General features: G+C 39.4%; 1 protein-coding gene across 1 annotated transcript in view; it reads right to left on the bottom strand.

Annotated features, from left to right (window-relative positions):
- Positions 1-1,560: 1,560 nt before the first annotated feature.
- The window catches only part of HMGCLL1 (3-hydroxymethyl-3-methylglutaryl-CoA lyase like 1), a 181,578-nt gene continuing 169,540 nt past the window's right edge, over positions 1,561-13,598 (bottom strand). The window contains exons 8-9 of the mRNA XM_028509770.2: positions 12,638-12,763; positions 1,561-8,296 (exon numbers count right to left, since the gene is read on the bottom strand). Of these exons, the coding sequence (XP_028365571.1) occupies positions 8,195-8,296; positions 12,638-12,763 (228 nt within the window). The 3' untranslated portion in view covers positions 1,561-8,194. The remainder of the gene's footprint in view (positions 8,297-12,637; positions 12,764-13,598) is intronic.

Below are 13,598 nucleotides of genomic sequence, written 5' to 3' on the forward strand. Positions count from 1 at the left end.
CTTGAAAACCCTTTTCTTTCTTTCCCATGTTATCCCCCTCCCACCTCCCCTCTGGTTACTGTAAGTTTTGTTCTTTATTTCCACGTCTCTGGTTATATTTTCCTTGCTTGTTTGTTTTGTTGATTAGGTTCTGCTTATAGGTGAGATCATATGGTATTTGCCTTTCACCTTCTGGCTTATTTCACTTAGTATAATGTTCTCCAGTTCTACCCATGCTGTCACAAAGGGTAGGAGCTTCTTTCTTTCTGCTGCATAGTATTGCATCGTGTAAATGTCCCACAGTTTTCTGATCCACTCATTTACTGATGGGTGACTAGGTTGCCTCCAGCACTTGGCTATTGTAAATTGTGCTTTTCTAATGTCTGTCAGGTCTTCTTGCAAACTTAGAAGAAATTAGTTTTTGTATTTTTAGCAAATATAATTTGAAAAGAAACTACTGAGATTTTTAGACAAATAAAATAGTCCTTTTAATATGTCATTTTAAAATAAATAAATATGAAGTTTATATGGAGGTACATACATTTTTTAGTAACACAATTTAAGAACAGAAATATTTCTAAATTAACTATTTTCAAAACTTAAAAAAGGAGCCTGACATTGGTATTTCAATTCCATTGCTTCTCCTTCTTTTCAAGTGCACACACATTTAGAGTATGACTTTTGTCAACTGACTCCTGGATAATCCTGTTTCACGTGGATGAAACTCATGGGAAAAATAGGCAGTGTCTCCTTGTAATGCCACATGCCTCTCAGATGCTTCCAGAATGTGTGCCTAATAATCCAACACATTGGCATTCACATGCAGGCAGAGGCCACTGGGAAAACCTGACTGAGGGACAGCTTTACAGGTTCAGGCAACTCAGAATAATGATCCAGCTATGTGTGATGTGTTTGTCTACTTCATCAATGACAGGGGCCTTAGAGAAATAGCTGGACAAAGGAAAGTTCAGATGAACAGTTACCAAAAGTTTTGAGGTATTTTCTCTAGATTCTTGGAAGGGTATAAATCCTTCCATAATACAGAAACTTGAGCCCTGGCTAGTGTGGCTCAGTGGATTGAGCACTGGCCTGTAAGCCAAAGGGTCATCGGTTTGATTCCCAGTCAGGGCACATGCCTGGGTTGTGGTCCAGGTCCCTAGCAGGGGGTGCACAAGGGGCAACCATACATGGATGTGTCTCTCCCTCTCTTTCTCCTTTCCTTCTCCTCTCTAATAATAAATAAAAGGAAAAGGAAAAAACATAAACTTGATACTATGACCCAAGGCAGGGAATAGATGGTTCTCATGGAATCAAAGAATAGCCCTCTTTACCTAAGTACACAACTACATAACTTCTACACAACTTCATAATGGAGGCATGTGGAATGGTATTCTGCAGAACAAGGAGAAATTTGAAGCCTGTCTAGCAAAACAGCCCGCTAAATAAATACTGGCAACTCAGGTGGCAATAGGTCTACCTGCTGACTTGTCCAGCTGCCAAAAGAATGGGACAAATTCCTAATGTTTGTAAAATTTCTGATGTTAAGTGATAAAGAATATGGAGACCAAACCTATTATAATGTTTTTAAACAGGTTTATTCAATAAAAGTCTTAGTCCCAACTCGTAACTACAGTTACAAGAAATAAAAGAATTAGTTCAGAATGCACAGTTCATTGATACAGTATAGTAAGTAAAGCATGGTACTTTGGTGTCAGTTTAATATCACATGGTTTTGGGGTTTGATGGTAATCTGTCCTTAAGGGATCATGACAGGCTCTTTAAGATAATGCCCTCTTTACATGGAGCAGGGTGAAGGATGATCTTTTATGAGAGCCTCCTTGAAGGTTAAACAACTCATAATGGAGGAAAAATTTCAGTCCAAGGTGGTGCCACAGAAAGGGATAATAAAAATGATGATAGTTAACATTTATTGACCATTTACTAAGTACCAGGCACTTTGCCAAACACTTGTAAGCATTATTTCATGAAATCCTCCTAACAGCTGTATAAATAAGGGCCATTATGATCCAAGTTTTATTGGTGAAGGAAGTGAGGCTTGAAGTGGAGTTTCAAGACAAATTGACCAAGGCGGTATAGCCACTGAGTAATACATCCAGTGGTGCCAAGAACACACTCAAGACTGATGGACATGCACTTAAGTCCATTAAACCTCTTCTCTCACTGGGACAATGTAGTTCAGTGACAATGTCTCTTTGCCTCAATTGATATATTATTTTTAATCTTCCATTATGGCTATCTCAAGTGTTCCCTAGTATTCACTTTAATTTTCTTTTACACTTACAATAAGCTTTGACGGATATCATATATAGGGAGCTAGTGGAGCTGATCTGAGATCCACGTCTCCTAGAGAGACGATGATGATAAGCCCGTTCACACGGCTCTTCCATCATGTGGAGTGGGAAACAGAGTCCACGGGAGGAATGTGTCAGGGGGTGTTGACATTTGCTTTTATAACGCCATTTCTCCCTAGTAAGCCCTTGGAATGTGAAATGATATGGTCATTTGGATCATTGTGAGTATTGATTTGAAATGATGCTTTGTTGTACGAATGCAGAACATTCAAAGAACTGACTCTTGCCCATTTGTCTCCCCACCCCATTCCAAGAGCAGTGACTCACTGGGAAGGCAATGCACACTAGAACAGTATTCTCAAACTTGAGGGTCCCTGACAATCACCGGGAAGGCCGGCAAAACCACAGGTTGCTGGGCCTCAACCTAGAAGTTCTAATTCAGTAGATCTGAGTTCGGGCCCAAGAATTTGTATTTCTAGTGAATTCTCATTGTGTTCTAATGAATTGGTATTTCATTGCTTATCCTCATCTCTGGAGTAGATGCACATTAATGACATGTGTTTTGTGAGCTGACTCTCAGAAAACCCAGATTCATCTGGATAAAACTCCTAGAAAAAGTGGACCATATTGCTGATCCTGCTGGTCCTAGGACCATACTTTAAAAACCCTTGCTCTAGAGTGGAGATTTTTAAACTCTGGTTTCACACAAGACTGCTTTATATACACACTTTTTTTTTTAATACTGATGTTTGAAGGTCCTCTCCAGACCAATTAAATCAGATCTCTGTAGCTGAAGGTTAGGCATCAGTATTGTTAATCAGTATTATTAATATTGTTAGGCACATATGATGAATCATATGTGCAGCCTGAATTGAGAAAACAGAGAGAAAGTTTGCTGTTATGTGTTAGGCATTGAGAATTGAGGGTTATATCTATCCTAAGACCTGATTCTGAAACAAGTATAGATGATAACTACTAAGGGAATACCAAATTAATTAGGCCTTGGTATCAAATCATTATGAAATTTTTATGTCTCTTAATCACACAGACAGCTGCTGTAACAGCCTTGCTCTCCTTGGTGGCATGTCACAGTGGGCTAATGCATGCTTTCCATCTCAGGAAGATTTTATTATTAATATTGTTAACCTTCTATACCAGCTCTGATGGTTAGATTCCTGATTAAATGATTATTAGTTTGCCTGACAATTTTAGTTTCTCTAACATTTAACTTTTTTTGATTCATGTTTCTGTCCCTAGTTCAATTATTTAATATAGGTTTTAAGAATTTTCTGGAAGTATTGCTACCAAACTGTTGTAAAACAAATAAATGTTAAAAAACTATCAAGATTTCAGGGTATTTTAAAAAGTATATTAAAAAGAATTCAAGTGGAATTTAAAAAAATCCCACATACTTGAATTAAACTCGTTTCTATTTCTATTTTTCTTCTAACATTTATTAGACAGCTATTGTGCCAGACCAAGCATTATGTTCAGGGCACTAACGAAGTAAAAATGAAACAGATAAAAATCCCTTTCATGAATCATGTCTTCTGTTGGGGAAAGAAAGAAAATAAACAACTAAAGAAAACAAATATGGATTAATAGTTCTATAATAAAAATAAAAATTAGCCCTGGCTGCTGTGGCTCAGTAGATTGAGTGCCGGCCTACAGAGCAAGAGGTTGTGGGTTTGATCCCAGTCAGGACACATGTCTGGGTTGCAGTCTGGGTCCCCGCCTGGGGGCATGCTAGAGGCAACTGATCACTACTTCTCTCCCTCCTTTTCCCTCTCTCTAAAAATAAATACATAAAAACTTTAAAAAAATAACAAAAAATAAAAATTAAACAGATTGATATGAGAGGACACAGAAGACTGGGGTCTTACTTTAGACTGAATTGTCCAGAAAGACTCACTTAGGAGGTGATATTCAGGCTGCGACCCAAATGACAAGAAGTAGCCAGTCATGTTCAGGCCAAGAGCATTACAGGCAGAGAGAAGAACTAAGGTCAAGGACCTAAAGGTGGGTCTGAAACTGACTTGTTCTGTTTCTGAACTAAAGGGGTTCATTCTCCTCCACACATCAAAGCCCAATCAAAAGAACAGGAGTTTGCCTCAAAGAAAGTAAAGGTTTATTTAAGAAAATGGCACCAAGCCTGGAGTCGCAGGTGAGCTCTTACTCTAAGACCTGGCTCCCTGGTGACTCCTAAGGGACAGGTCACACAGGAGGAAAACCATTAATCATGGTGACTGAGGGAGTTAGGGCTGTGGTCTCTACTGACTGATGGGAGCCAGGCCAGAGGCTGGTTGGTCATTGTATATGGTCCCGATGGCAGCCACATGTCCTTCTGTCTGGTTTCACAAGGGTCTGGTTGGTGTAGTGGTTCAGATTTTCTGGGCCTGGAGCTGAGACAAAACTGAGGCCTAGATGTTACCTTTAGTTTGACAGCAACTCGATTTCTGTGGTCAACAGACCCAAGGCTTTATTCCAAAGGCTACTTGATGGTAAGCAGAACCTGGTTGCCCTGAGGGCTTAATGAGGAAGGGAGTGGATGTGACAGGAAAGAGGGAGGCAAGTGAGTCAGAGTGCTAAAGGAGGCCAGTCTGAATCAAAAGGAAAGAAAGGAGAAAAAGTCACATTAAAAAAAATTTTTTTTGTGAGATTACCGGGAGAAGAGAAAAAGACTGTGGGCTAGAGCACAACACAGGAAGGGAAAGTGGAACAAGGCATTCTGAATACAGGAGGCTTCAGGTTCCCATTAGATACCCAAGAGGAAATGTGTCCGACAGGCAAGTGCTTTTCAGACCTTTAACAAGCATACGTGTCCTGCCTGGATATGTTAAAAATGCACAGTGTGATGTGGCCTGATGCGGACCCTGGCTCGTGGGGTCCACGTCGTTATGGATGAATATGAGACATTCACACGGATTACCAAATCTGGTGGAGGAAATGGGACTGTATGGCTTTTCTCTCAAGGGGAGCAAAAACCTTGGCCTTGGCTCCAGTGGGCTTTTATTGTCTTACTGGGCACAATACAACAAGGTCCTCATTAACTATGCACAGTCTCACTTTAGGTGGTTACCTTATACAGAAAACAGAGAAAAGGATGCTGGTAATCACATCACAGAAGAGGGATATTTGCAAATGAAAAGGCAAAAGTAGTTGAACTGGTTACACTCATCCTTGGAAGGTTTGGCATGGTTTTTAGGAAGTTGCTTTGCAGTAAATGTCCTCAATTCAGGGTGAGGGAGTTTTAGCAAAAAGCAAGACTCATAGCGGCCTAGGTACATTGCAGGCCTGATTCCCCACCGGAAAACCTATCCATGGGCATGGGTCCTGTGCATCTCCCAGTGGGAGCTGGGCGCACTCCACACAGAGCGGCCTCCCACAGCGGCCAATCTGGGGTGGAGCCCAAGATTCTACATTTCTCAGAACGTTCCAAGGGATGACAACTGTGCTTGCCTTGGAACGCATTTTGACTAGTGAGATCCAGGCCATTTTTATTTGTGAATCAATAGGTAAACACAAAGGAGAGAAAGAGGAAACCGTTAAAGAGACAGCAGGACATGGGATAGAGCAGTGCCCGTGGAATCAAAAGTGCTTCACAAAAGTGGGCATGAGCAGAGTGATGAACACAGCCTGAGGATAGAGTAGATTTGGGTTTGGCATATAACAGCCCCTTGAAACCTTTCTTTCATGGAGTTAACTTCTAATACTGCTCTGGGTGGGTTTCAAGCTTTCTCATTCTTCCTAAACCCTCACTCTGCTCCCAACTCTAACCAGGTTAGTAGATGTGGAAATATAGCTTTAGGGCGATTCTGCCTATAGAATTCAGGCAGCTTTATGTGATTATGTAAGTATCTCCCCCCCCCCCCAAAAAAAAACAGAAAATAAACTTTCTTTGACCTAGCAGAGTGCTTTGGGTGGTTTGGGTGGAGAAATATAACAAATGCCCAAAACAAACCTTCTCGTGGTGAGCTATGATTAGAAAGCATCAAATTATTCTCAGAAATGATCAATTGGCAGACTGACATGGCTGCTGTATAAGTGTGCCGGGCCGCACCTCAGGCTTCTGACTCCTTGCTCAGCCCTCTCAGGAGTCTTACTTTTTATTTCAAAACAGCAATGTTTTCCCCTTAGCTGCTTCTATAAGTAGTTTGTGTCAACAGATGCTTTTCCAACTAACTCAAAACTGAAATTATCACAGTTCTGTAAGAGATAGGAAAACTCCATCCCAGAAGATGTGTATATCCTGCTATGCACAATCAGGGCAGGTGTCCCGATGCTGCCCCAGGGCACAGGGATGTGTTTTTTTGTGAAGGGAGATGCATAGGGGATGGATCTGTAACAGGCAGACCCACAGAGAGCTGCAGTTTTGTTTGTTCCCAGCACTTCCCCCACCTCCAAAGACTAACCCACATGCAAAGAGCTGCTCAGTACTCTGGATTACAAGATCCTGCTCTATTAGCCATTGCAACGTGGATGAGTTGGCTTCTTCCATGGGAATATAGTTTGGTTTTGTCAATTACTAATGTTTCCCTCATGATTCTTATTATACATCATTAAAGTTAACTTAGTTATGAACAGTATTTCTCTTATTTTATTGAATTCCTCTTCACTTCAATGTTTTAATGAATATTTAATAGAAAGTCCACAATGCTCACATTTATATTTCAAGTTATATTCAAATTTATTCAAAGATAAGATCACCCAATATTGCTAGAGAAGTCTACATAAATAATAGAACTGATGTTTTAGACCTGCATGTAATAATACCTTCTCCATATTATTTGCATAGGTTACAGAAATGTTTTTCTTAACACAGTCCTCCTGTTCTTCTTCTCAACTTGATATATTAATTTTTGCTATTTCTGGCAATTCCTTCTGGTACAAGAGATAAAATTCCAGCCACTTCAATTTTAAAATAACCATAAAATAGTCAACAAAAAAGAGGGGATTTAATAAAAATATCCCCAATCAGTGGAAAACAGTTTATCTCATGAATTAAAAAACAGTTTAATAAGCATTCTTAGGATCTCAGTAACATTTCCTCAGGCAATTTGGAAGTGATCTGAAAATTACGAGCGTGTATTATGTACATGTATCAATCTATTCTCTATTCCCTATTCTCTATTCTCACCACTGTAATTTAGACAGCAAGATGAAAGTTGTGCCTTGTTTCTGGAGAGTAGAGCAACACCATGCTGGTTTTTCACTATAGCTGATGAAAGAAAAAGTATGGTAAACTGGAAGCATGGAACAAACATGGGAGGTCGTAATGTGTTTCCAGGATATGGCGTCTTGCCATTGACCACAGCCTCTTGGAACAAGATAAAGTCATTGAAATAGTTAACAGATGTTAGTCATACTTGAAATATAAAAGTTCTATTGCTAAAAATTATGTAGGGCCGGCTGGAGATTTGGCGCTTAGTCCATAATTTAACTGACTTGGCAAATGGGAAGTTAGATGCAGAGGCACAATGCACGACAGCGAGGCCACACACTTTGCGCACGATGCGGGAGCTCACAAATGACCGACACACTGTGTGCTGTGCAAAAGCAGCTCGATCAGGCATTTAACACTGCATTTCATACTTAGAGAAATTCAAAGTCAATTTCGCATCTACTAAATTAAAAAGTTATTTCTATAAAAGCAAAAGAGCAGACTTTCTCCATGTGTAAAGGCATGTAACAAATTCTATTATTTAATTTCAGCTTGCAATTTACCTGATAATTGGTCTTATTTGCTGTTGACTTCAGAATGTATCCAGTTATACTCTTTTTAAAATATCTTTCTTTCAACTATATTACTTCACATTTCAGGACAAGTTGGCTGTAATGATTTTTAGATGAATATCTGTAGCTGAAATGGATCTTCTCAGCCTTAAGTCACAAATTCATTCATGTCAAGCATTGAAGGAGGCTTGTGCTACTTTAGAGTTCGTGGTTTTATTCACGGCTTTGCAAATAAAGTTACCGGCTTCCATCACTTTGTAAAGGTCCACACCCTGGTAAGAGAAAGAAGGGATACCAAAGGGGAAGAGGAATTTAGGAGAAAGAGGACAAAACAGGTTCCTTTTAATTTTATTAGTAGTTATTTAACCATTTAAATTTACTAAAAAATATTGCTTATTATTAATTTGGAGGCGATCTTTGTTTTCATGCATCATGTGGTCAATATTTTAGATTTTTCTTGTGTATTAAAATCTATATTGAATTGGTCACTTGTATAAAACCAAAGACTAGCCACACCTGAATAAATCAGTGTAATTAAGGTGCCAACCTGAATTATACAGACAATAATGAAGCTAGAAACAATCTATAAATATCAGTGAAGGTCAATTAAAATAATAATGGTTTGGAGGAGTTTATAGATAAGGACTTAGGAAAAAATACCTCTTTACTGTTTAAAAAAGAAATAATGAAGCTGTAAGAAATTCAGGAAATTTCAATGTATAATGTTTTTAAACTGTATTTAGCAAAACCATTACTGGTATGCTATCAAAGGAGGTAGCTGTAGGTCAGATAAAATTAATGGTATTTATTAAATAGCTGGAACTTGCTTCCCTGAGAGGTTGCACTGTCTGTCTGAAGGCACACATAGGATCAACAAAGGCTGGGGTAAATCCATGCATGACGGATAGGCAGTTGAGTATGAAAGCCAAGTTCAAGGCATGCTCCTCAGCTCTAGGACTTGGTAACAAAAGGCTACCACTGAGGTCTCCATCCAGTGCCCTTATTGTCACTGGGGGAGGCAGAGCATTAAGTGGATTAACCAGAGATTTGTGTTCATGGAGCATTTCATAAATTCCTATGTCCTCTCCTCAACATGGATTAGAAACAATGGGGACTTAAAATTGAACAGATTCAGACTTGTCATTAAGTATGTTTTTAATATTTACGTGCGTCAGCACTTTTCTTAAAATAGACAAGTATAAATAATCAGGGGCTTTTATAAGAAGGATCATAAAGAGACCATCATTCTAACATACCCAATTAAAAGCTGCCCCCCCCAAATATATACCCAATCATTTCTCTCTTTAAATCTTTTACAACACTCTTTTCTTTGTGGTTTTTCTCCATTTAAGAATGATCAACAAATATATTTTAAATGACTCATAAATGATTTTTAATATTTCTATTATAAAATGTTCTTAGGATACGAACACATGCTTTGGCTTGAGAAAGTTAATTTTGTCACAGTGATGACTTCGTGTGGGCTCTCTAGTAGACATATTTTAGTTTAATATCCTTAATCCAACGATGTTTATTTTGTAAATAATCAGCTGCATGTGTCTTTCCTTTCTGAATTATATCCAGCAAGAGAACACAGAAAGAGTTGAGTCACCAATATTCTTCACTTTCTAAGAATTCAAATTATAACAATTACTCAATGGGATTTGTTTCTATCGTACCAAAGAAGAGTTTTGTTTTTGGCCTTTCTGTACCATTTTATTTAATTAACAGATATCATTATAAAAGAACATTGCATTTATCCTTGGATCATTCTTCAGGTGCTTAAATATGTCTCATGTTCTCTAGTATGTTCTGTGGGCTCTCAAGAACATCATGTAGAATACATTCTGTCTTCAGCATGCTTATGGTGAAGCAGGCAATATGGACCCCCAAACAGGAAATCCTCTACTATTATACTTAATGTCACTGAGAGAGATATGCTCATGTGATTATGAGAGCAAAGCTGTGGGACAGTTAGGTCCCTGAGTGAAAGAGATGGAGAGAAGTGTGGCAAGGAAGGGTGCCAGGAAAGGTAAAGCCTTCCCCGAGTCTTCTATGGAGCGTGCTAGTTCCTGAGAGGAAACAGGATGGAGAGGCACTGCACACGGTGCAAGAGCAGTGCACGACATCCGAAAGTACTGTGGTGAGTGTGGAGAACAATAGGCAGAGACGACCAGAAACACATAACTAGTTCATGTTAGGTCGGTGATTTGTGTGCCATAGAACCTTTAAAACAGGCACTACCTGACTATTTAGTCAGGGACACTGGACTCTTTTCCTTAGATTGTCAAATAAAAAAGGACAGTGGCCCACACAACAACAGCCATCTAGTGTGAATGAATCAAAATTACACCTATTTTTTTGTCAGATTGGCAAAAAATATAGTATTTTTTGGTTTACCACAGAATTTTAGTAATTATTTTATACATGCCATGGGATGAAAAAGGTTAAAAAACCACTGTTAGGTGATAGAACACAGACTTTTTTTTTTTTTTTTTTTTCAGAAATGAGAACCCACTGACAAGCACACAAGCAGGAGCAAGGCACATCCATATTAGCATTTTAGGTGAAAACCTCTGGTGGCAGCATGGAGCATATAAGTTTAAAGGCAAGTCTGGCCTTGGCCAGATAGCTCAGTTGGTTGACATGCCAAGGTTGGAGGTTTGATCTCCTGTCACAGCACATACAAGAGGCTGCCAATGAATGTGTGGATGGGTGGAGCAACAGATTGATCTCTCTCTCTCTCTCCCTCACTCCTGCTCTCTCAAATCAACTAAACAATTTTTTAAAGGCAAATCTGAAGCCAGTAGAACTTGGAAGATGAATACCCAGGCAGAAGGTAAGGACTTGTGTTGATGTATGTATGGCAAGGACAGTAAAAAAGGGACAAACAGATTAAATAATTCACAAGTCAAATTAGTGACTCCTGGTCATTGACTGGGCATGCAAGCCACAGTGACACCTGATTCTGCAGAGAATCTTGGCTAGTTAGCATGAGCAACTGGTTGAATTATAGCTGCTACTAAATATAACAGTTCTCTTTGAATTGTAAAATTCTTAGGAATGAAGACATGGCTTATTTGGATTTAGACATCCAAGTTATAGAACATGACCTAAAACATATTAAGCATCTGCTATGTTCAATACAGTCACTAAATCTCCAAGAAAAGATCTGTATCTCTTCAGTTTCTGTCATGGCTATACATTTCTCATAAAAATAATTAAGCTACTTTGTAAGTGAAATAATAATTATTCAGAATCAGAGAAGATAGCCTATAGCTTTTGGTGTTATTGAACAATAGCTTTTGGTGATTAGTGCCACATGACATCAGTGAATGTTGTTGAGCATCTCTATGTAACAAGCAAGGAGTAAGAATAAGCTGTAATAATGGCTCTATGGCTTCAGAGGGAGGTAGACAAAGTAATGAGATCATTCCACAGCCTCACCATAGGTTCAGAGGTAGAGGCACAGAAGGCAGCATGGAAGCACTAAGGAGAGGAACCCAACAGTATGGACCGGAGGATAGGCAGGGAGGTGCTAGGAAGAGAATGTTTGAGGATGGCAGTGCCTCACTCTCAAGTGAAATTAAATATGGGGATTAGATAACTCCAAGTGGTTGTGAAACCATAAACTGAGGAGCAGGGGGGAGAAACAGAAGAGAGTGGCAATGGGGCTGCAGGCAAGTTTGGTGTTGCAGGAGTGTCAATGGAAGTAGAGTGAGGAAAGAGGAGAGACAGGAGACTAGGGAAGGAGGGAGGGAAGGCAGGAGGGAGAGAGAGATGAAAGATGAAAGAGAGGCAGAAAGGAGATAGAGTAAGAGACAGGGGAGAAATGAGAGATGGGAGAGAGAGACATGAGAGAGGGACCAGTAAGAGAGAGAATTTGAATGAATTTCATTTGTAATCCAGACAATGTTTTATGTCTCAGAAAACATTATAAACTTCTAATTGTCTGTGAACTGTTTCTCTTGCCTTTCATATTTTTTTTCTGGAAAAAACAAAACCTGCTTCATAGACTAACAAGTCATGTTGACAAGCATGTGGCAAAACGAGGTGCTGATTTTGGTGGCTGCGATTACAGAGCATGTCACTTTCCAGGTACCACTTGTAAAGAGCCTGTTCTTGCTGCCCGCTGTCTGATATCTAAGTAGTACTAAGCTCTGTTCTTCCACTGACAATTTTAAGTGGGCCCTGGGCTTCTCTCCAGAAGCCCTAGTTGTCATTGTGAGAAAATTTGAGATCTGTATTTACTCTAAGGAAAACATCTTTAAAAAACCCCAAACTGTGAAAACAGTAATCACAACAGGAAAGACACAGGTTCTAATTCACAAAGTGCATAAAATAAAATCAGATAAGGCATTTAAAAAACTACGTGGAGGTCATGAAGCACTATAAAAATGTGAAGTGGTAGCATTATTGGCGATTGAACTATAGCAGTACGTTACTTTATAAAGCTCCCCAAAGAGTTTTTATTGCATTTTCCCACTGTGCATTTTAGCAAATAGCAAAAGTAGTAAAACTTTGACCTGAAAGTTGCTTCCCAAATCTGAGATGCATGCCAATTTGGATCTGCAAAGAATGCATGAATATTGAAATATGCAAAGCTAACTTACTGTATTGAGCCCCAGGCCATTAAGCATATATATCAAATCCTCAGTGGCTACATTTCCAGAGGCACCTTTCGCATAGGGGCAGCCACCTAATCCTGATACTGCAGAGTCCACCACGTTAATCCCCATCTGAAAAACAAACCGAAACACCCAGGGCTTGTATATTTCTGGCATCTAAATTGTTGCATTTCTATTTAACCTGTTCCAAAGAGCAAAGAAGCAAAATTTGAACCCATTATCCAAACATTCACTTACCCACCGGCTGCTAGTACAGTCAAGTCCTTGGGGTGCTGATTTCTTCTCTGACTCATCTCATTTTTTAAGGCTAACAAGCTCTGCTAAGGATTTCAGGAACTAGAACAATTGTAGATCAACATTAGGATGGTGTTTTCATTGTAAGAGCATAGATATAGATATAGATATGAATGAGGGGGTAGGGGTTGAAGCTGGAAGTAAGATTAATTCACACCCAGATTGTACATATTCATCAGCCAAAATTCAAACTTTAGCTCAAAAGCATTATATAACAACAGGAAGTAGTTCTAACATACCAAGTCAAAACCAAGGTGCCTAAGAAGACTGGTGGTAGTGCCTCGCCATGTCTGAGATAGGGTTTGTGTGGGCTCAACCCACCCAGTCTTTACCGAGCCATTATCGCAGACACAAAACCCTGCCACTTTGGGAGAAGTGAGGAAATGTTTAAGAGGCAAGACATCTACTACTAATAATAGCCCCGGCTCATATCTATTAGGTTCTCACTGAGGACTGGTTATTATTCTTAACATCTATGCACATGAATGAACTCATAATCTGCACAAAAATCCATGAGGTAGGTACTCTTCTGTTAACCCCGAACCACAGATGAAGAACCTAAAGTGCATGGGATCACATATTTTGCCTAAGGTCACCTCTGTCCCCAGGGAATTCACATTCTGTTGTGATCTGTGGTCTCTGAAAACACTGT

The sequence above is a fragment of the Phyllostomus discolor genome, chromosome 4 (assembly GCF_004126475.2).
Source record: "Phyllostomus discolor isolate MPI-MPIP mPhyDis1 chromosome 4, mPhyDis1.pri.v3, whole genome shotgun sequence".
Taxonomy (NCBI): Eukaryota; Metazoa; Chordata; class Mammalia; order Chiroptera; family Phyllostomidae; genus Phyllostomus; species Phyllostomus discolor.